General features: G+C 35.9%; 1 protein-coding gene across 1 annotated transcript in view; it reads left to right on the top strand.

Moving 5' to 3' along the window:
- The first annotated feature begins 844 nt into the window (after positions 1 to 844).
- LOC149568287 (GPN-loop GTPase QQT2-like) overlaps positions 845 to 24,443 on the top strand; it is a 114,771-nt gene continuing 91,172 nt past the window's right edge. The window contains exons 1-2 of the mRNA XM_089821267.1: positions 845 to 1,216; positions 1,584 to 1,731. Of these exons, the coding sequence (XP_089677393.1) occupies positions 1,587 to 1,731 (145 nt within the window). The 5' untranslated portion in view covers positions 845 to 1,216; positions 1,584 to 1,586. The remainder of the gene's footprint in view (positions 1,217 to 1,583; positions 1,732 to 24,443) is intronic.

Genomic DNA, 24,443 nt, shown 5'->3' with positions numbered 1-24,443 from the left:
AACATTAATTTTTATAGTTATATGAATTCCTTAGTGGATATATAAAAAGCCTCTCACATATATTATATTGTCCTATTAAAAAAAAAGTCTCATGTCCCCAAGAACATGCATGATGATGCATTTACACCTTTGAAGTAATTGAAGAAAAAATTCATTCATTAATAGCTAGGCACATCCCTGCAATTTCCACATTAATAATAATAATAATAATAACTAGACCCATTTTGTAATTTCCACATTAATAATAATAATTATAATAATAACTAGCCCCATTTTGTAATTTCCACAATGACATTTGTAAAGGTATTAACTAAATTTTTTTACCTAAGTAAATTTACAAGTCATTCAAAACAAACCAAAACGTTTTAGACTTCAACAGATAGATACATAGATAGATAAAATTATAACGTCCACGAGGCTAAAAATAGCCTATGGGACAGTAAGACAACTCAAGCAAACTTAAGTAACAATGTTCGTTGCTTGTGCAGGATGATGATGAGTCCACCCAATTCCTCAATGTACTCTTCGTTGAATAGGTTATGCCAAGAACTGTCACATATAGTGTTCGCAAATTTATTTCTACTACTTTTGTAGGCTTCACATTCTAAAATAAAGTGCTGTTCAGTTTCCACTTTCTCAGAATCTGCAAATTCTCTCTTCCCAAACCTCCTTTGGCCTCTTCCAACGTCCGGTCTCACAACGAAGTTGTTGAGAGTTGGTTCTAAGCTGAGCAATAAGAATTTTAGCCCTCCAAGAAATGTTGGCTCCTATGTATACTTTTTGGAGTTGATCACAAGCGGGTTGAACTCATTTATATAAATAAATATCTTCCCAATATCTTCCCAAAGAGTGCCTGGTAGACTATTTTTTGGAGTAACTTTCTTTCGGAAGTTGTCTAACACTGGAAAAACAAGTTGCAGGCAGATGGAATGTTTACTGCCCACGCCTAAAAACTAATTTTACTCCGCAACTCTTTATGAGGCTGCAAAACCTCAGGCCTTTAGAAGCTCTAAATCCGGGATATTTTCAGTTATGTTTTTTTCACTTACACTGATTGGAGTGAAGCAGAAACTGTAGGGAGAGTGATTTTGGGTCGTCTCATAAAAAAAAGTATTCTAGCTTTTGTAGGGTTTCGGAATTTTTTTCCTGCAAGTCCTGCCCGTTTTCTTTCATCGGCATCGTCGGCAACACAACACAAATTTCGCAGACTCTTGAAGTAAGTCACTTGCAATGGTTTGAGTTATTTTATGGGGAATCTGTACATTGTCGCATGCCGCATCAATTTTTGTGTGTTTTATTCTTTCAAAAACAATTTTGTTGTTAACTGGTACATAAATGACATTGGTTCAACATCGCATGGTTCTAAGAACCAAATTGAGTACTGCTTAAGACCATATTACATTTCACTTCTTTTGGAAATCGTCTGAACGGGTACTTATACCTGACAAATAATTTTTGACAATTTTTTCTAGTGGTGTTTTGCAATTCTCAAGCTGCCAACGGTTTTAAGTTTGAAATATATACTCTATCATTCAATGTAAGGATTTATTCTTAGTGCTAACAAGGGTTTCTGTGTTGTACAGAAAATGAGTGAAGCAGAGCACTTGGAGCCTCCTGCTATATCAAATGAAGCGGCTGAATCATCATCATCTTCCATATCAAGCAAGGTGGTGTCTGGGCCTTCAAACTTCAAGAAGAAGCCAGTTGTTATCATTGTGATTGGAATGGCAGGTAAGTCCGAAAATCTTTGATTGTACTATGACGTTTTTGTTTTTTAATTAACCTTAAAGGCTACTACTGAGGGGTGCTTCTTTCTTCAATGTCTTCAATATTTTGCATCCAGCCTTTTCTGCTAGTGTACCCCAGCAACTATATTTTCCCCAGTTTAACCTTTTATACACTCTTGAGTCTCGAGGGAATGGGATACTACTATCATAAACTTATCACACTTGAGGTGGTATTATGATACTGTAAAGTTTTTTGAGCTATTAATGCTATCTAGCTTTTACTAGGCAAAAAAAACTTCTAGTTTAAAACCCAAATCTTTGTCTGACTACGTAGTGCTTTAGAAATCCGAATTTTGCCGTACTTAATTATAAATTTATTGTGTCTTCCTTGATAAAACTTGGGTGGTGTAATGCGCATTGTTGTCCATAGGAGATAAGTGTTATCCTATTTTAAAGATTGTAAAATTAGCACTTAATTAGATCTTTAATTAGCTTCGAAGATAAATTTAGTACCTTACAAATCTTTGGATAAGAGATGGTTGGGTATGAGATGGGGATGCCATTTAAGAAAAATGTGTGAATTAATTAATGTATGTAATTTTTGGAATTTTACTGTTAGTGTTATATTTATGTTCTATATACATATAGTTTTTAAGTGCAAGCTACAATTTTGTACAACTTCTCTGTCCCATTTTAGTTGATTGATAATTTTTTTGGGCATTAAGGCATTTTAGACCTGCCTAATCTTTCCTATTCTTACATGTATTACTTTTGATTTCTTAAGAAAAACTTTCCACCACATTTTTTTTTTCCAAAAATAGTTCAAACTTCATGCTGTTAAAGTAATAACTTCGGTTGGATCTGATATCAGTATGCGAATCAAATTTACACACGCACACGCACACACACACACACATACACATAAATACATACATATGAATGTACTCACACACACACATAGATATATATGTATATGCATATTTCTAATCTCAGTCACATACTAATATCACAAGCTATTTCAGATACTTGTGATCATGCCAGTTTGGGCCTCTCACTGTTATGAGAAACAGTCATGTTTTGATATTCCTATCTGCTCGAGGCAGATATTCCGTAACAGTTTCCTTTGCACTATGTTTCCATTACATATTGAGCACCCTATGATCGGGCTCCATTGCACATTGTGATTTTAGATAAAGTCAGTCGCTAGTATTATTATTGACTTGCATATATATGAAATGATGGATTGACGGCAGTTTAAGGTGATAATTAATTTGTTACTTATAACCGTGTAGGGTCATGACTCTCTCTATGTGGCATAAGCCACCTAGGGTCATGCCCCTACGTGGGTACGACTTCTCTTATCAATATAAATAAGGAACCGCCAATGCTTGCTAAGAAATATATCAATAACAGTGGAAATATAATTACTTCAGCAATCATTCGATTTTTCACAAAGTTAATGATTTATAAATCAACAAAGACTGGTGTATCAGTGTTGAAGGAACTGCAAGAATTCATGTGAAATATAATATTGTTTCATTGAAATTATCAGATCAAAACTGAGATCATAAATCAGTCATAAGAAAATTACATTCTTAAGGGAGAACAGTAGATACTAGATACAACAGTAAAGTCATATCTGATATATATACTGAAATTAAAAGACTATTATTATGCTCTTTCACAGATCCAAATTCCTTAACATGGTATCAGAGCCAGGTTGTTAGATAGAGATTAAAACAAATTGTGGAAAATTGTTCCAAAGTTCCTGAATTATTTAATCTACTCAAAAGAGCAACCATGGTGAATGGAGTCGAATTAGAAGACAGACTTGATGGAGCATCAAATTTCGTATCGTGGAGAATATGAGAAATAATTGTTCTTAGAAAACTCAAATTAGAGCAATATGTGGAAGATAACAAAATCATGCCTGAAATGAGTCTGACAAAACTTTATGGAAAAGACACGACAACAAAGCTATGAAGATTATAATTGATTCTGTAAAAGATTACATTCTTCCATAAGTAGCAAAATCATCAACCACATATGAAATGTTTATGACAATTCAAAATTCATATGAAATCAACAACACCAGCAGAGATGGCTTACTCTAAAAACTCAACTTCTTCAATCAAGATGAACAAAGGAGAAACTGCCACATCATAGTATTTGAGGATATCAGAATTAAGGGACCAGCTTTCTATTCTTGGAAATATTGTAAACCATGAAGAATTATCCCTGATAGCTCTTAAAGGGCTACCTACTACTTGGGAATCCTTCATTCAAGGGGTTAGTGCTCGTCCTACTCTAACTAAATTTGATTAACTCAAATGATTGCACTCAGGAAGAGTCACGATTAATTACAAGAGGAATCATACCAAATAAGGAAGAGGAAGTTCAAGCTTTACATGTGAACTCTAACAATAAAAGGAAGAGACATTTTAAGAAAAGAAGGAAGGAAAATCAAAATTATAAGAAAAGAGATTTCTCAAAAGTTTGATGTCTTAAATGTGAAAAATTTGTACACACATGTATTGTCTAGAAGGGAAAAAGTCCTTGTCAACGTACACACGTATTGTCTAGAAAGGAAGAAAGCCCTTGTCAATGTACACATGTATTGTCTAGAAAGGAAGAAAGCCCTTGTCAATGTATTTGAAGTCAAGGAACCTGAAAAATCACTATTCTTTCTTGCCTTATCAAGTGAGCTAAACTCCAATAAAAATGCCTGAATAATTGACAACGGTGCATCAAGGCACATAACAAGCTTTAGAAATCAATTTGAAACCTTTGAAGGACACTCCATTGAAGAAGTCACAATTGGGGATAACTCCACTTACCTTGTGAAAGGAATTGGGACCTGTTCAGTCCAACTGAAAACTAGAGTTACCTTACATTTAAAGGATGTCCTATATGTACCAGGTATCAAGAGAAATCTAGTCTCTATTTCAGGTTTAGCAGATCAAGGGTATCACATTACCTTCCAAGAAGATAAGGTCCTATCTTGGCCTGAAAATTTAAACATAAAAAGTGCAATCTTTATTGGATTCTGAGATAAGTGTATATAAACTATGCAACACTCAAAATCTAGCCCTAAATCATGACGTCATAAAGAATAATGAAATCTGGCACAGAAGACTAGGTCACTTACATTTCTGAGCTCTACCCCATAGAGAAAATTGTAAAAGGCATACCTACCCTTAAATCTGAACATGAAGGAACATGTAAAGGCTGTGCATTAGGAAAGAACTCCAAAACCTCTTTCCCTCATAGTGAACATAAATCTAAGATTGTACTTGAACTCATTCATACTGACTTATGTGGACCTATGTCAATGCCTTCTCTAGGAGGATACTTGTATTATCTCATTTTTGTTGATGATTATTCCAGGAAAACCTAGATCTACTTCCTGAAACCAAAGGAGTCAAATGAACTTCTATCTAAATTCAAAGAGTTTAAAGCCTCAGTAGAAAATCAAATAGGAAAGAAAATTAAAACCCTAAGGTCTGACAATGGAGGAAAATACATTTATGAAAACTTCAAAGGTTTCTCCATATCTGTTGGGATTAAGAGGGAGTATACAATACCATATGATCCTCAATAGAACCATTATTGAAGCAGCTAAGGCTATGATGCATGACCAAAATCTCCACTTAACATTTTGGGCTGAAGCCTCCAATACTGTAGTATACATTGAAAACAGATGTCCTCATTCCTTTCTAGAAAACATAACACCTAAAGAAGTCTTCTCAAGGATCAAAACTGATCTAAGTCACCTAAGAATCTTTGGGTGTCCTGTATACATTCATATACATAAAGAGAAAAGGACTAAACTGGAGCCCTTAGGAAAGAAAGGCATATTTGTTGGCTATAGTGAATTTTCCTAAGCTTATAGAGTATACATACCAGGATCAAGGACAATTGAAATAAGTGGAGATGTTAAGTTTGAAGGAGATGTTGCATATAAATACTCCAAAAATATAAAAGAATCAAATGATGGACCCATCCCAAAACTAGATGAAAGTTCTATGATTAAGAGGGAAAATTGTACATAATATAATGGACCCACAATCTCAAATCCTAAGAATGACTCAAATTCACTCAACAAGAAACAACCATTATGGGCAACAAAAATGATTGAAGAAAATAATGTGGCTCTTGATGAAATCTTTAGAGAAAATAAGAAAACAAGAAGTCACTTATGTTATGTCACTCATATAAATGAGCCAACTAAATTAGAACCCTTTGATGCTGAAGAAGCCTTAAAATCTCAAGCCTGAATTGATGCCATGATTGAGGAATATCAATGTATACTAAAAATTGATATTTGGGACATAGTACCAAGACCCAAAACAAATCCACTGTTTCAAATTAAAAAAGCACTTGATAGCAGTATTGAAAAACATAAAGCTAGATTTGTGGCTAAAGGATTCTCCCAAAAGGATGGAATTGATTATGAGGAAATATTTGCTTATGTTGCTTCTGTCAAAACCATCATTGCAATTGCTACCTCCAAAGGGTGGAAGATACATCAGATGGATGTAAAGACAACATTCTAAATGGTGTCATTGAAGAAGTATACCTAGAACAACCAGAAGGGTTTATTATTCATGACAAAATCACACATGTATGTAAACCCCCTAGGGCATGATATGAGAGAATTGACAGTTATCTTATCAAATTAGGGTACTCAAGAAATGAAGCTGACCCTAATATATACTTCAAAGAATCAAAGGGTGATAGGATAATACTTGTTTTTTATGTTGATGATCTTTTAATAATAGGCAAAGATTACCTTGTTGCAAAGTGTAAACAAGATCTTACATCGGAATCTGAAATGAAAGATTTAGGTCTACTTCACTATTTTTTGGGATTAGAAGTATGGCAGAAGGAAGACTACATCTTCCTAAATCAAGGCAAGTATACTATTGATATACTAAAAAATGTTGGCATGATGGATTGTAAACCATTGTCCAAACCAATGGATACAAATCTTCTTAAGCTCAAGAGTGAAGTGTCTGAATTTGAAGTTGTTGATCCTATATACTACAGACAAATTATTGGATCTCTAATGTACTTAGTGAATTCTCATCCTAATATTTTTTATGCTACGAACGGACTAAGTAAATTTATGTGTGAATCTAAGAAGATACATCTCATGGCAGCCAAGCACATTTTGAGGTACTTACGAAGCACTATTGTACTTGGCCTAAAATATGATCATGTTGAGCTACAACTTCTTGGATTTTCTGATTCTAACTAGGTCGAGAGTTCTAGTAATCAGAAAAGCACTGGAAGATGTTGTTTTAGTCTTGGGTTTGCAATGGTATCTTGGTTTAGCAAGAAGCAATCTGCAGTTGCTCAGAGATTCACAGAAGTAGAATACATAGCAGCATCTATGGGAGCTCAAGAAGCAGTATGGCTAAGGAAGTTATTGGTCGGACTATTTGGGAAATCCCTGCATCCCACACTTACCCATTGTGATAATCAAAGCTATATTAAACTCTTTATAAATCCAATCTTCTATAAAAGGTCCAAGCATATAGAAATTCCCTATGACTACATAAGGGATACGGTGAACATAAATGTTATCAAGTTGGCATATATTGACTCTAAAGAGCAGACTGCTGACATATTTATCAAACCTCCTGCGAAATTAAAAGTGGAATATTTCTGAGGTAAACATGGTAGGGCTAAGATGTAAATGTAACTCCTGATATTAAAACTCAGTTTTGTTTTATATATATATTTCTCGTGATTATTCTTGTGCACGTGTATTGTGAAAGATGACGATCTTTCTTTTGAGTGTATGGTCTCTATGTAAGGTGACGACCTTCACATTAGATTGACTTGTTATAACAAAAGCATCATGATTGACTTTATTAAGTTGTTGTCCTGGATTGTGCTAGTTGTTATGATAACAAAAGCATCATGATCAACTTCATTAAGTTGTTATCCCGAAATGAGCTGGATACCATGATAGTTGTTGGGTTGTTTCTTTTAGCTCTTGATCCTTTGTCATGATTGACTACATTAACTTGTCCCCAGTTGTACCAGAAGTCATGACAATGAATGATAGACTATACTCTCGGAATGAGCTGGAAATCATGATTCTTGTCAAGATCAAGACTGTCTATTTGATAGACCACTTTTTGTCTTGGAATGTGCCAGAAATTAGATAGACTATATCTTAAAAGGATATCATTGTGGATTAATACTCTTGATATAATTTATTGAGATTGAGGTATTGATCGTATCCTCCCTCACTAAGAGGGATGTTAAAGTAATAGCTTCGGTTGGATCTGATATCAGTATGTGAATCAAATTCACACACACACATGTATATGCATATATCTAATCTCAGTCACATACTAATATCACAAGCTATTCCAGATACTTGTGATTATGCCAGTTCGGGCCTCTCACTGTTATGAACTTATGAGAAACAATCAAGTTATGTTTTGATGTTCCTATTTGCTCGAGGTAGATATTCCTTAACAGTTTTCTTTGCACCATGTTTCCATTGCATAGCAAGCACCCTATGATCGAGCACCATTGTATATTGTGACTTTAGATAAAGTTAGTCGATAGTATTATTATCGACTTGCATATATATGAAATGATGGATTGACTTCAGTTTAAGGTGATAATTAATTTGTTAGTTATAACCATGTAGGGTCATGACTATATGGCATAAGCCACGTAGAGTCATGCCCCTACGTGGGTATGACTTATCTTATAAATATAAATAAGGAATCTTTGATGCTTGCTAAGAAAAATAACAGTGGCAATATAATTACTTCAGCAAGCATTCCATCTGTTCACAAAGTTACGATTTATAAATCAACAAACACTGTTGTGTCAGTGTTCAAGGAACTGCAAGAACTCATTTGAAATTTAATATTGTTTCATTGAAATTATCAGATCAAAATCAGTCATAAGAAAATTACATTCTTAAGGAAGAACAGTAGATACAACAGTAAAGTACATATCTGATATATATACTGAAATTAAACAACTATTATTATTCTCTATCACAGATGCAAATTCCTCAACACGTGCAAAATAGAGAATATATGTTAATGATGTTTTCTTTATGTCTTTAAATATCAACCAATTATCAACATGCGGACAAAGCAATAAAATCTATAAACTATTAGACACATCTAGGAAACTTCCAATTTATAAGGTTTGTTTTGGGGCTAGTGTAGTGATGTTAGAATATTCTGTGCGAAAAATTGTGACATTTATAGACGTTCCCATATGTCTTGAGATTGTTGAGAGACATGCTTTACAAGAAGCCAATCGTTTAATGTAAAATTGGGAATAAATTGTAATGCTCCCTTCCGAATTTTCCCTAAAATCACAAATCCTGCAAATTAGGTTTTGTGTTACATATTACCAAAAAAAAATCTCCTTAGGATGTGATCCTAGATTTGAATCCAACAATCCTAACCCAAGAAACACACATAAATTATTTATATATATACTTAACAATTATTAGGATTAGACAAGAAACAAGATAGGTCTATTGAAACCAATTATACTTTGTTGTCAGATTCGTCCTAGACATGCTAGATCCAGATTTGTGCTTGGATCCTGGATTCTGCTTGTGAATCCTCAGGCTGTGGCTTGGATCCTCAAGGATCCGACCCCTAGATTTGAGTCTGACAATCCTAACCCAAGAAACACACATTATTTATATATTCTTAACAATTATTAGGATTAGACGAGAAACAAGATAGGTCCATTGAAACCAATTATACTTTGTTGCCGTATTCATCCTAGCCAGGCCGAATCTGGATTCGTGCTTGGATCCTTTAGGATCTTGGATTTTGCCTATGGATCCTCAGGCTGTGGCTTGGATCCTCAAGGATCCGACCCAGATCCAAGCCATAGCCTGAGGATCTACAGGTAGAATCAAGGATCCTGCCCGGATCCTTGAGGATCCAAGCCGCAACTGAAGGATCCACATGCAGAATCAAGGATCATGCCCGGATCAAGTCACAGTTCGAGGATCCACAGGTAGAATCAAGGATCCTCCTCGGATCCAAGCCATAGCTCGAGGATTTTGAAGGATCATAACTTCATTTTGTAATTCAGTAATTCAATGTGAATGTGTTGATTTTTTTTATAATCGTGAAAATAAATCAATTATCAAGTATACTAGATTCATAGATTCATACTATGAAATGATTTAGTTTTAGAGTTATGTATATTTCTTGCATTTTTTAGTATATATATATTTATATTAATATATATAGACACGAGTCCTCCACGAATCATAATTGGGGAAAAAATTCCGAATCCACGGATTCAATTCACGTACCCGAATCGGATTCGTTTCATGAATCGACAGCTAAGCAATTATACAAATGCATTAGGGTTGGGGAAAAGAAACAAGATAGGTTTACCCGGAGCAATTTCCACATTAAGCCCAAGAGTTGATTGGAACCAATGCTCCCTTGGCCTCGATGGGTAGTCAACATGGTCATACACCAAGGTGGCTTACGTAGGGGGTGCTTCTACTTGCTTTCTCTATCTATGCCTCATCCCACTAAAGCCAAAATCCTTCATTGTAGAGTAGGAGGGGAGAACATAAAGTGGGTTTTGTTGTTCTTATTATTTACCAGTGTTACCCCGACGCGGGGGTGCGTCGGTGCGGGGGGACGTTGGGACGAGTTTTGGGTGCGGAAAAAAAATAGCTTCAATCTGGGGACGGCAGGGGGACGGTGAGGGTGTGAGGGGGGGGGGGAGAGGGAGTGGGGGGAGGGGGTTGTATAGTATATATATGATTGAAAATGCTAATTATGAAATGATACTTAAATATATTATATAACAATGTAACATTAACATACCAAATATAGTTGACTACAATGAATAGAGAAAATTAAAATGGGATTCACAAACCATAAGTTCAAACTTGAAACTTGAAATTTCATAACCATTATTATTACTAATGACCATTTGAGAAATTAACTTAGTTCAAGATGCAAGATTCAAAATTCATTGTTGAAATATGATTTTATGAATATCATATATCATAAAGATGCTCATGATGACAATGAGCCAAATAGCATGAAATAGTGAAATAATAATAATGTATCATAGCCATATCAAAGTGAGTATAATCAACAAAATGACAAAATGCCAATAATGAGAATGGAATCATCTCAAGTGCTCTCTAATCATCCCCTATGCCGAAGTCCTCATCACTGGAACTATTAGACTCCTCATGGGTAAGATCCTAATCCTCTAAAGGAACACCAACTAGCCTTACATTGGCTTCTGCATCAGCATCCTCATCAATCTGAGCTGGATCCTCTGGCTCCACATCCCATTGTGCTGCAGGGCTCTCCTTGTACTCGCGTGTCTTGTGATCTTTGAGCCGTAAGTAACCATGTACAACAACCAACTTCTCCGCTCTCTTAGAGGTAAGTCTGTTCTTCTTAACAGAGTGAATGAAGCTATAGTTGGACCAATTCCTCTTTGCAACTGAGGAGCTAGACACCTGAGATAACAAAGTTGAAAGTTACAACTTACAAGTTACAAACAAATGTTCATACAATTTGTAACAAATGATAAATGGTAAATCGATGATTAATAATTATTGAATCAATGAATCATAAATTAAAATCAGCAAGGTAAAACTCTTCAAGTTAAGATTGTAAAGGGTTGGAATTAGTTATTAGTATTACAAACCTGAGAAAGCAGTCGAATGGCTAGTGAGGTGATCTTTAACTTTTGTGACCCATGACATTTCCACCACAAAATGGGATTCTTTTGTGCCATGGTTTTGAGATCCACCTTTGCAATATCCGAGTATCCTACAAGTTACAAGTTTTAAAGTTTACAACATAATATTAAAATTATAAATAACTTAAATAAAGTTATAACTTATAAGTAAAGTAACAATTAATTGTTAAAAGAACTTATAATTATAAAGAGTTGAGAGCACTGAATCAAGATTTAAGGATTACCTGAAGGACTAGCAAATTCGGACCACTCGGTGCGAATCTCACTAGCAGTCTCAGTATCATACATTTTGGCAATGCATCGAAAGAACCCATTCTTCACCTCATCATTCTGAAGTGGTGTGACTCTACCAGGCCTAGGTATGTGTCACTTCGGGTTCAATGCATAGGCAGCCATGTGCAAAGGAGTATTCAACTTCTCCCACCTACGGTGAATGATAGGCTCAATGTGCTCCGTATAGAATGCTAGAGTGGGGTCTCTCTCATGCACAGCAACCCTCATCTGCCCAATCATGGAATCAGTGCACTCATAAACCTCTCCAAGGCTAGGTGAATCTGCATCTCCATATTTGTATCACCTGAAACACTGAAGTAATGATGTAGACTATGTATTTTGCATCACTCCAAAATTGATCACTCTTCACTGTCTCCTTTACCCTCTTCCCCTACTTTGTTTTGGACTTAGGCCATCGATTCCATTCTTGTGTCATAACCATGAGTTGCAATGGCTCTTGCAACTCAATCATTCTCTCCAAGAGAATATAATAGGATGCATACCTGGTTTCAACTGATTTCAGGAATTGCTTCTTTGCGAAGCTCTTGAAAAGTGCATGTGATGTATGGTGATTGCAGATAAACATCTGCACCTCTCTCCCATCATTAACCACCTTTCTAATCCACTCTATTTTCTCCATGTCTTTGAGTGCATTGTTCATGGCATGCACACAACATGGAGTCCACCAAATATGCCTATAAGCTGCCTCAACAAGCCTCCCTGCAGCTTTGCACACGTGCTGCATCTGTCACAACTTGGACCACATTTTGTGGTCCAACCTCCTCAATGGCTTCCCTAAGCACATGAAATTGAAAATCAGCATCTTTATGATGCCCTGAACAATCAACTGCTTTCAAAAAATATGGGCCCTCCGTGCATGTAACCATAATGTTGATGAGCGGACGATGACTAATGTCTGTCCACCCATCCATGATAATGCTGCAACCTGACTCCATCCAACATGCTTTCATTTGCTCCATCAAGATCCCAACCTTGTCATAGGCCCTATCCAACACTGTAGTCCTCAGCTTGTGGTCACCTGGTGGCACATATGATGGCTCTCCCTCATTCACTGCCATGGTCATCATCCTCACAAAATAGGGAGATCGAGCCACATGTGTAGAGATGCCATTGGCAAAGAAGAAATCACCAACAACGTCATCTAACCGGTCCCTTGCATGCATGTTAAATAAATGAGCAATGGGGTTACTATCACTACGACTTGTGGTTGCTTTTTGTTTCCCCCTACTGCTATCCCCTGTTGAACTGTGTGTAGGTGAGGAGAATGATGGTGTAGGTGACATAGTCCTTGCTCTCTGATGCAAGATACGAGTAGATGTATCTCACTGCCCCTGTAACTGCTGTATATGTTGTACTTGTTGCCTAGCAGACAAAGATTTAGGCACTAGAACATCACTATCATCAGGAATGCCCCATAGTTTATTCACTTCAATTCTGTATTTGACATTCTCAGGATTTGACAAGAACATGCATGGGTTCACACCATAGCCACTCCAAAAAAGGTGGTGTGAATTAACTCTTGTAATGCTGCCAAACCATTCTGCTCCACATATATTGCACTTCCATTTGCGTGTGCCACCCCCTGAAGGTGTAGGGCATGTAATTCTTGTAGCAAATTGTTTAAGAGGGGACTTTGGGTCATAAGGACCCCTAGCATACTTCCTCAAAATCTCTGAAGGGCAATCAGTAGAAGGCACCCCTGGTGCAACATAAGGAGGCTCTTCCTCAGGCTCAAATTGACCACCTACATCAGCCCCATGATCACTTCCTTCAGGCTCATAATCAGATGCACTTGGCTCATTAATTTTCATGTCTTCTGCACTTTGGCTGGATCTAGAAGCCATTTATAAAACTGCATTTCACAAAATGAAAATAAAATTATAAAAATGATCATGATACATTTCAGCCCAAGTAAAAATAATTTAAAACTTAAGACTTTACTATTTAATTTTAGCATTTACTATTTAAAAATTTAAAGTATTAAAAAATGAAGCTAAATACTAAAAGTAAATACTAAATAAAAATATGGCAATATGGCATATGCTGAAAAATTTAAAATTAATATAGATAATAAAATAAAAAATCATAGAACTAAGAAGATTCAACTATCAACAAGATTCAAGAATGAACATTGAAACTTGAAAGTAACTTAGTAAAACTAAATAGTAAATAATAAATACTAAACTTAAAAATTATAAATTGATTTTTAAAACCAACAAAACTAAGTAAAATTAAAAAAACCTACCTTGAAGGCTTGAACTTGAGGAGACACTTGCCAAATCAAACTTTCTTGCTCCTCTTGCTCCTTTTGATCTTGCAATCCCTTGCAAAACCACCCACTAATCTCTCACAAGCTCCTCCAAACACTCTTTCTCACTTAGCTCCTTGCTACTCCAAAATGGTGAAATGAAAATGAAATCTATTGGTCTTATTAAGCCTTCAAATAGACCACATGGGACCCACACCCAATTAGGGTTAGCATACTTAAAAAACAAAAACAAAAAAAAATGCAAAAATTATTGTTTTTTAAAACTTTTTTGCGAGCACCCAAGAAGCACCCCACGAGCACCCGAGAAGCACTCGCGCACTCGAGCACCACCTCCCACCCGGGTGCTCGACCGGTGCAGTAGCGGCAAAGCTACTGGCGGGGGTGCTTGGGTGCGTGACGCACCCGTACCAGGTGCTTACGTGCACCGGGGGCGCCGGAGTTTTGAGCCGAGTGCACGCACCTGGGTTACATTGTTATTTACTATAATTAGTTCTTCTTTGAGAGGGAGAAGTTTGAGGTGCCATCCCTTGTTACTGAGTACTCTATAGCGGAGAAGTTCAAGGTGAAACCCCTTGTTAATCAGCTCTTTTCTAGAGAGAAGTTCAATGTGAAATCCCTTATGAGTTCTTCTCTGTGAGATGTTTGAGGTGAAATATCTTGTTCCACCCTTTGCGAGTAGGTATAGTGGATCCAACCTCTCCAGGTAGGCATAGTGGACATGCATTCATCTCTAGGAGAAGTACGAGGTGGAGGCCCTCATTCCATCCTCTGAGTAGTAAGATGGATACGCCCTTTGGGAGTAGTAGCCATGGAAGTAATGTGATTGCATGACTTAGTTTTTCGTTTATTTGATGCTTTGGGAGTAGCCATGAATAATGTCATACTAAGATGACAATTTAATGTTGAGAAAGCTTGTTATGAGATCTTGTTATTGATTTTTTTGTTGTAACTTCTTATGTTTATCATGTTAGAGATGGAAAGACATGTGCATATTCTCTCTTTAGGGAGTGTTGAAGTTTTATAGCTGTAAGAGAGAATATCTACTTGAGATGATATTTCATGGTTTAATAAGATTCATTTGCTATTCATTAGATGAAGAGACATGTGACATGCAAAGAGACACATGTTTGGAAATTTGAAAAGACACGCAACATGCGAAGGGACGTACATTTGGGAATATGAAGAGACTCACATTTGTTAAATTTCTGGTATCGTTGCATATGTAATAGCATAGCTTGTGTGTTATGTGTGTTTCAAATGCAACAATCTCTCATGTATTTATATTGGGAATGAGGCAAGGAGAGAGACATGTCCCATTATGGTGAGATTAATATGATAATAATTGATTATTGACCATGTATATGTTATATTAATTTCTCCTTAATAGTATTTTAGACATATATATATGTATGTATGTATGTATATGTATGTATATATACATATATATTTATATAGAAGTCCGAAAGGATTTCTCAATAGTTTAGTCCCATAGGATTTATCTGACAAAAGCTACAGAACATCAACACTCCCTCTTAGCTAGGGAGGATAAACATAGGATGAGATATTACATGAGTGGTAATATAAGGAATGACAAATTTTTAGGATACCTTTGTCAGAAGATTTCCACCATTTTGATATCATGAGTATTGGTCTCCTGAATATCAACACAAGATATTCAGCATAGCTAGGGAGGATAAACACATGATTAAATATTATACCAGTGGTAATATTAGGAATGAAATTTTTTAAGTATACCTTTGATCAGGAGATCTCCACCATTTTGATATCTTAGTATTGGCCTCTTGAAATCAACACATCATATTCGCCAAATATCTAAGTAATGGCCTACTAAGTATCAACACATCATATTCACCAAATATCTGAGTAATGGCCTCCTGAATATCAACACATGATATTTACCAAGTACCTATGATATATCTATACAAACAACTCATAGATTGTCAATTGAACGACATCTAACACTTAGTTATTGATTTACAAGATACAACCTATCATGATTTGTTTCAACATTATATAAAATGTATATCACGATAGAAAGATTTATGTTATTGTAAGATTGTCACCTTTCAATAACTTTTGCAAATACAAGTGATGATCGTTTGAAAGGCGTCACTTTATCATGACATACACAACGGGAAGGCCCATTTAATCATACATTCATACACATGATATCAAAAGTTCACATGAAGTCAAACTTCCTATGCATCTAATATCTACTTTTCTGACCTCTTAGTACAAGGTTGTCTTTGATGAAGTGTTAGACTCCCTTTGAATCTGATATCATCCTTTTGACCTCTTGGCAACAAGTTGTGTCATGCTTCTTGGTTCAACAAGTATTCATCTATCTAGGAATGTTAGAGTCTAGATATCCACATAAGCCCTTGCAGCCTACATACATAGAACTTCATCCCATGAATCATAGTCCTTTCTAATTGCTATAGTTTTCTGATCAGTAGAGAAACTGTATATGAGCAATGTTAGTATGCTAATAGAAACCAAATTTAAATAAAGCTTCTACAAACTAAACAAAATTCATAAACTTCAAGATAGACTAAGATGAGCTCTCAATTGAGAATATGAGCCATTAATGGACTCTCTCAATAAAAAGCTCTCTTGTTGAGTAGCTTTATCTAAATGGATAGGATGTATGCTCAATATGCTTCCAAAGGCTTCAATGGATGATTGTGGATTTTTGGTGTGGATATATGGCTTTAGTATGGATTTGGCTCTCAAAATAGCATTATAACTTTACTTCATGGATTCTGTTAAAATGGCTTGGGAGAGGATTCCTTAAATAGGCAAAGGGCTTGAGGGATCAAGGGCTCAGATGCAAGGATGGAAAAAAGCTCATGGAGGGCTTAGATTGCATGAGAGGAGAGCACATGGATTGTGCTTCCTTACAACCAATCAAGGAGTGACACATGTCACATGGTGAGAAGATGGAAGAAAGGGGAAGGATGAGTCAACAAAGGAGGCTCAAGGGATAAAATCTTCATAAAGACCCTCATAATGACTTGTAAGAGCAATAAAAGGGCTTGGAAGAGTCATTTATGGCCTAGTGGATTTCATAAAGTTTTATGGTTGAGATATTTTGAGGGTGATGAGAGCAAATTCGACTTGGACTTGATTAGGAAGGTTTTAAGCTTGCTTAGGCTTGTGCAAATGATTAGAGGATGGATTAGGATGGTTTAGGATTAGCTTAGGGATAGGCAAGTGGATGGCATTTAATGAGGGTGGGTGAAGGAGGAGATATTTGTTAACTTTGGCTTGGGTTAGTAAGTTTTAACCCATGTTTAGGGAATGTGACAAGGTTAGGAGGGGATTAGGATTAGGTTTAAAGAAATCTTCTAGAAGAGTCTAGACTTTGGATGAGGATAAAGACTTTCTAGAATAGTCTAGAATTTCCTAGGATGAGGATAAATTAGATTTTTAGGAAATAAATAAAGTTTTATTTATTTCAAGGGTTTGGGTTGAGGAGATATTTATTAAAATTTTTTTAATAAACATGAGGATTAATATTTAATCTTAATTAAATATTTTGAGTTGGGATTAAGGGTAGGAAATGATGGGATTAGCCTTTAATCGAAATTAAAGAAGGATTAGAAGATTTTGGAAGAGGTTATTGGTCATAAAGAAATTGGCCAAGTTTTGGGCAAAAAATAAATTTTTAATTTATTTTAGGATTTTCGGTCAATTTATTAATTAAATAATTAATAAATAAGGAAATAATGTTTAAATAAGATTTAAACATTTTTGGGAGGGATTCCTTAATTAAATATTTTTAATTAAGATAAAGGGATTTAATGGCATAAAAATTAATTAATTAATTAAATAATTAATTAATTAATAAATGATGATGTCATCAGGACTTTTTCAGAAAATAAAAATACTTTATTTTCTAAAGGTTTTTAGGTGTCTACAGAAACCATCTCAGCATAGTCTACTCTTGAATTAATATGATCAAGATCCTCAAAACTCAACTAAAACATATCCTCTATCTGCTCCCTCGCTTTGTCTAAGGTTGCCTCTAATGAAATATCAGGCTCCCTCTTGATATAAAACAAATCTCAATCATCAAAGATATTTGCTTCAAGAGCCTCACTTTATCTAGCATGATCATCAAATGACTAATGAATCCTAGAACAAAATATCTTTGGAGCTATTGTCATACGATTGAGTCTTGCACAATGTTTGGTAGCATGCCTAATGCACCATTCTTCTTTTCTTGCAAGAACATACTGGGAGACTAAAGGAAAAGATCGAGTTAAGTAACTCTTATAGTACGTATAGAAATTCAATATAAGAGAGAGACTGCAATGAATAGATAAAGGTAATATTTAGGATACTAAATACTTATTTGTACATCAACATCCTTGAGACAAGTTGCTCCAATGAAGGTCCATATGCATCAAATCTGAAAATGCCTCCATATGAGCATTTGTCAAACAATGGGAATGGAACATTGGTTATTATTCCCCCTAGAGTGTAAAATTCCCATTCTTATATATTTGAACAATTTTGCATTACATCAATTATGGCAAACTTCTTTTTGTTTAATAGATCTCAGAACCTTAATCTATTTGCACTATGGGAGGATGCTATAGGAGCAATCAGGTTGAGTTTGCAGCTCAGAGCCTTACAAGAGACTCAGATCTTCTGGTAATGCTCATCTTTAACACAAAGTAGTCACACTTTATAATGCTTAGAATCTTTAGAATGATCTTGTACTTGGACACACAAAGAAAAATGTTTTGAGAATAATCCTGAGTGTGTTCTACACTGGTATCTCTCATTCATGTCTTATCTCTGATATTATCAAATATCCATAATAATACATCCACCACAACATCCATAAATCCACTTCTCTAACTCCACAAATTTGTTAAGTGTCATTATCTTTACCTTCCAACTTTCAATTAAAAGTTCGTACCATCTCTCATGTATGCATACAAGCCAGTACATTCCAATCATTCCAATTCACAACTTCTACTGTAGATATTCTTCAAACCCAACCACCTTTCTATAGAGAAATGACATGGTAAAGCAAGAATGTCCAATTTGTTGAGTCTACACTAAGCATACTCTGTTGTTTTAATCACCAACAGAATACTAATACAGGTCAACCGGATAGGAGCTTACAACATATGAATGTTGACACATATGAAATAGCACTTTAGTGAGTATTCCCGTCAACCTCTTGTATTCCAATACTCTAGCATGATGATGAGGAGATTGAAGGAATGAACCAAGGTGTGTCTCTTGTGAGCTGCAGCAATGCCAACCACATTAGGAATGAAGATTACGGGTTCTTCCTAGAGAGTCACAATGCCCAAAATATGTGTGACAATCTTCAATCATCTTTAGAATTTCAAGTAGACATATTTTGACCCAAATATGAGTTGGAATGTATTGGAATTTTATTCAGCTATTCCCCAACAAAGAAATTGTAGAGAATCCATGCACAACAAGGAAAGTCTTCATACAAATTATCCACTCAAGAGCTATCACTAATGAATATATTATCCTGATCTTAGATCAATTGACAATTCACCTCATACGGCTACACCAAAGCCTGGAATCCTTATTAACACAAAGTTCATGCAGCAACAGAAAGTCCTCTGCAAGAATAATAATACCTAGCTCAAGTGACTGCGATAGTGTTTTATCTCCAATGATTCTCCTTGAGGCGTGAACTGGAACTTACAAACTACAGTAAATGACACATCAAATCTAATTGCTCAATCTCTGGCGATAGAAGCATCAGAAAATCTTTCCTTCAAATCGATGGACAAAGCTTCCTTGTCACAGTGTCCTTAATAAATTGCCATCAGCAGAAACAATTTATTTTAAGTAATTGCCAATACTAAGGATGAGTCACCAATATAGGGGAAGATGTCGAATATAAATTCAATATTCAGGAGTACACAACAGACATCCATAATTATCTAGTAATCATGCTATGATCCTCAACGATTATAGAGACCAATGTAATATTTTAATATATCAAATTTTCAATGGTTCGATATGTCTAGAGTTTGATGGCAGCTTGTCATGACAGTCAGCTCTATCCAACACAATTCAAATCCTCAAAGTATCACAATAATTAAATACTTACTCCCGTATTTACTGCAGTGAGTTACATATATTGCAACAAAACTTTCCATTGTAGATAAATAGTTAGTTTGGGATATTGTGGAGTCTGCAAACTATATCACGTGTTAATATAAATCAACACTGCCATTGCTATTAATTACAGTGATAAAACAAGGCATCTGTAATATTGAAGCGGTGTTGGACAATTAATTTTTTGTCCAAATGTCAACAGACTTGCCCTTTTGATCTATGACTTATTGATGCTTAGGTTGGAACTCAATACAATCTTAAAGAGATAGGGCTTCAAATGTATTGATTCTTCAACGAATTCTCCAGTTGAACTTAACTTACAACAATACAATAAAGGATATTAACATAAGGCATCCTTCCCATATAATATTAGTAATGATCTTTGGCAATAATATTTAAAAACAATTAGATGCACAGGAATAATATTTCATTCTCAAACTTAGTAGCTTCAGAATTCTATGATTCATAGATAAAGCCAATTTTTTTTTTCCAGGATTGTCATCTGCTTTGATACCATGTTAAATTTTTGGGATCATTCCATATGTAATAGCACTGCTTGTGTATTATGCGTGTTTCAAATGCAACAATCTCTCTTTGTATTTATATTGGGAATTGCAATGAGTGAAGATAAAAGTTTTCTCACATTCAAACTTAGCTTTGCATTTAAAAGAATAAGCAAGGTTGCATGGGGACGGGGTACAGGTACAACTATTTTTCATAATAGGGGACAGGGGTACTTGGGTATGTCAAACTTTATTTTTATTTATACTTTTATATTTATAGAAAATCTGAAATTAGGAGTCATGACAATGGTTTTTCAAAACAAGAACTGTGATAAAGTTTGCAAATGTATTGTATTGTTTTCAGTTTCAGATTTGCTATATGTTTGTAATGATAATAAATGATAAATGATTAGATGCATAATAGAGAAGGCAGACTTTAAACATGAACGAGAAGATCATAAATCATATGACAGTGACATATTGCAAGTGATAAACCTCTGACTTGAACAGTGATAAAGTTTATTGTTAATCAATATTGTATCAAAGTTTCAAACTGATTAGGTATTGCATTAAGCTTGATAAACAACAACCTGATATGCAAACAAAAATTCTAGAAAAAAAAAATCAAAAATCCTAATCAAGGTCCTTAGCTATGATGCTCTCCACCGAGTACCCGGTACTTAGGATACGTGTATCCGGTACTTGGTATGTGGGGACAAGTACCAGGGGTGTGGGTACTAGTACCCATGCAACCTTGAGAATAAGTGATCCATCTAAGATTGAGCAACCTAGGTAAGACAAGAAACTGACAATGAGATTGAGTTTTCATGTGTAGGTGGCTAATGAACAAAGTACGAGTTTAACAAGGAGCCTTGATACAAATCAACAAAAAATTCTTTTTTTGTTACAATTTGTGCCCAATCTTAATGGAATCCCCAACTCCCTTATAATCCTGCCACATGGTATTAATTGAAGTAGCTACATGACCACGGGCATCAAAGTGTGAAACAAGCTGGCAGAGGATAATAAGGCACATTGTTTTGAACATCTGAAGGAAGCATAGAAGGGGATGGATGAAAGAATCCTCCATGAGCACCATCTTTTTTAATATCAAATCTTCGCCTCAGTACCATGAAGAAATGATCAGAGGTCACTGAATGTTGGCTGTGTGCATGGAAATCACATTGTTGTGGCAAGAAGAGATTATGGACTTGAGTAATTCCTTGTTATAGGTGGATTCTACCAAGTCACCAGTATTTTCTTGTCCCTTTGCTCCAGATTTTGCTTCACAAGGTAAAGAGTTTGATCAACCAATGATAAGGCATGCTATTGGGAAGCTAGAGGAAATCCTCTAAGTTGGTCAAAATCCACTAGTTGAAGAGGATTCTATCGTATTATTTTAAAAAATTCTGTCAACGGTGTAGTGATGCAAAAAACTAAATAGTTAAAGGCCAAGTTGGTCTAAGTCTGTGTTGTGTGCAACCTCCTTCAAAGTGACTTGATGATATCCTTTTATGAATGATCACCACCAGTTGGCTGCTCCCGAACCTCCTCCTCTTGACATGCTATCATTAGTGCATCTTCGAACATGAACATGCCTGTACAGCAAGCACCTCCTCTCCCATCTCTGCATTGACCTTCCCTCTAGAAGCTGCTACAATAACCCCAATAGACACTAAGGTCCCATGCTCTCCTCTCCTTTTTTGCTGATGTTTGGGAGATTGTGCACTTCTGCTTGCCCCTTGGTCTAGTCTCACCGCCCTAGACAAAATAGCTACCATCACTACTCTGTCTTGTTGGGAGGCCTCTGATCTCTAGCCTGGGTATCCTTCTCATTGACCTTGGGAGCTTGCTTGGTTGGATTCATGAATCTAGGGAATGAATGTGTAGCAAAATATTCTCTATATGTTGGATTAACCCCTACATCAACAACTTCAGGGAGGTATTCCCATCTCTATGCCACCAAGCACTGAATCTCATGGACTGCCTGAGGTGTAGTCGTGGCCCCCATCCCAATTGCTTCTCCTCTAGAAATTGTACATATGTTGTGAACTTAGATGACACATCTTGCACTCGGCCATACTATCTCCAAACACGAGAAATAACAAATCTTTCAACCGATTGATGGGCGCGTCCAAGTAAGGGGGTCCGAGAGGTGAACATGTAGGGCAGCTGTGAGTAGGCATCACTCCAGACCTTTATCCCTCGATATGGTCTCCACATCATTTATCTCAGATCGTCCAACTATCGATGCCAATAAATGGTCTTCCTAGTGTGTGGTTGGGCGATAATACTAGAATATCTCATCACATATGGTTCTCTGTCTTGTCTCTGATCATCAAAGAGGGGCCTCGCTATGGGAATATGCTCCCATGCCCATATCTTCAAGACAATATCTTCGATGGCCACGCCCTTGGCTCGTCAATAGACCAACTCATGCATCTTTTTATACATGTGAGCCAAAAGATACAATCCCCATCCTAGCGTGCATTCCAACATGCGTCCCCAAACACCAAAGAATGCTCATTGGCCTTTGGCTGCCATTAGGAAGCAACCAATGAAACTAACCAACACATAAGGCAAATGACTGTGCAGCCGACAACCTTGATTAGGGTTTGTAGGATTTAATCTAGGCTTTTGATTTTGATTTAATCTTGGTCATTCATTGCATTGGAGCTCCCTATCTAAGGATTAGTCCTCTCATTTGTAAAGAGAGGTCTTGGAGAATTGTTGCTAAGATAACGTGAAATTTGCCCTACATATCATTGTGTTTTGCATGGTGATAGTTGTGAACAAGTTTCAATTATTCATGGTCATCTTCATCCTCATTTACAGTAGAATTTTCAATTGGTTGAGATAGAATAGAATAGAGTTCACTTCAAATAGTTTAGTTGAATGAAAGTATTTGTGGATGTTTACTTGCTTGAGTCAAACAAATTTGAGCCACTAGCCTCTTGTTGATTGTAAGTGTAACCTGTGGTTAGTTGATGGTTGTAAGCACTTAATTTCAATTGGTATTAACTCTTTAGTTTGCACTCATTAATGAGCTTAAGGAGAAAATATTGATTTGAAAACTCTTTGAGTACACCGTAGAAGCTTGCACTAGGTTGGTGGAGTCACTGATCAAGCTACATCTTTACATCATCCTTCATGAATACTAATCTTGATCATCACTCACCAATACCGCAAAACATAAAATCAAAAGAATTCATTCAGTCAAGCAATCAGTCATACAAATATTAATCGATCGGCAACAAATTATCAAGCAAGCAAATCACCTCAAAGAAAGTATCAGCAGATTGAACAAGAAATATTCTGAAAAAGGAAGCAAAGGGATTAAAGATGGAATCTCTATTCATCTAACAGCAAACACATCGAGTATTTGCACAGTGATCAATATTCAGAGTCCCAACCTGCTTGAAAACAGCAGCCTGATTCTCATTTCAGATCAGTTCTTATCAAAGTTTTATAATCTCACAACTGTCCTGAGGTATATATTGAGTTAATGCATTTTTGACAATAATTATCTCTTATCTATGTGCATTCATATAATGAAATGCTAAGTGCACATGCCTGATAAGAAACTGTTTATATCCACCTTGTATGAAGGATTGGTGGAATAAGAGGGGAGTTATAAGAAGTTATCTAAGAAGGCCACCCTAGAGATGACCATTCTACTTGCTCCTAGGGACAACGGGGCGCTGATATCAATCCACTCTTGGTCGTAAATAGAAAAATCAAGAAACCTGTCTA

This window comes from Cupressus sempervirens, chromosome 3 (assembly GCF_028749045.1).
Source record: "Cupressus sempervirens isolate cs-2001-9-10 chromosome 3, ASM2874904v1, whole genome shotgun sequence".
Lineage (NCBI taxonomy): Eukaryota > Viridiplantae > Streptophyta > Pinopsida > Cupressales > Cupressaceae > Cupressus > Cupressus sempervirens.
The sequence above is the reverse complement of the archived record's forward strand: the minus strand, read 5'-3'. Positions and strand labels throughout refer to the sequence as shown.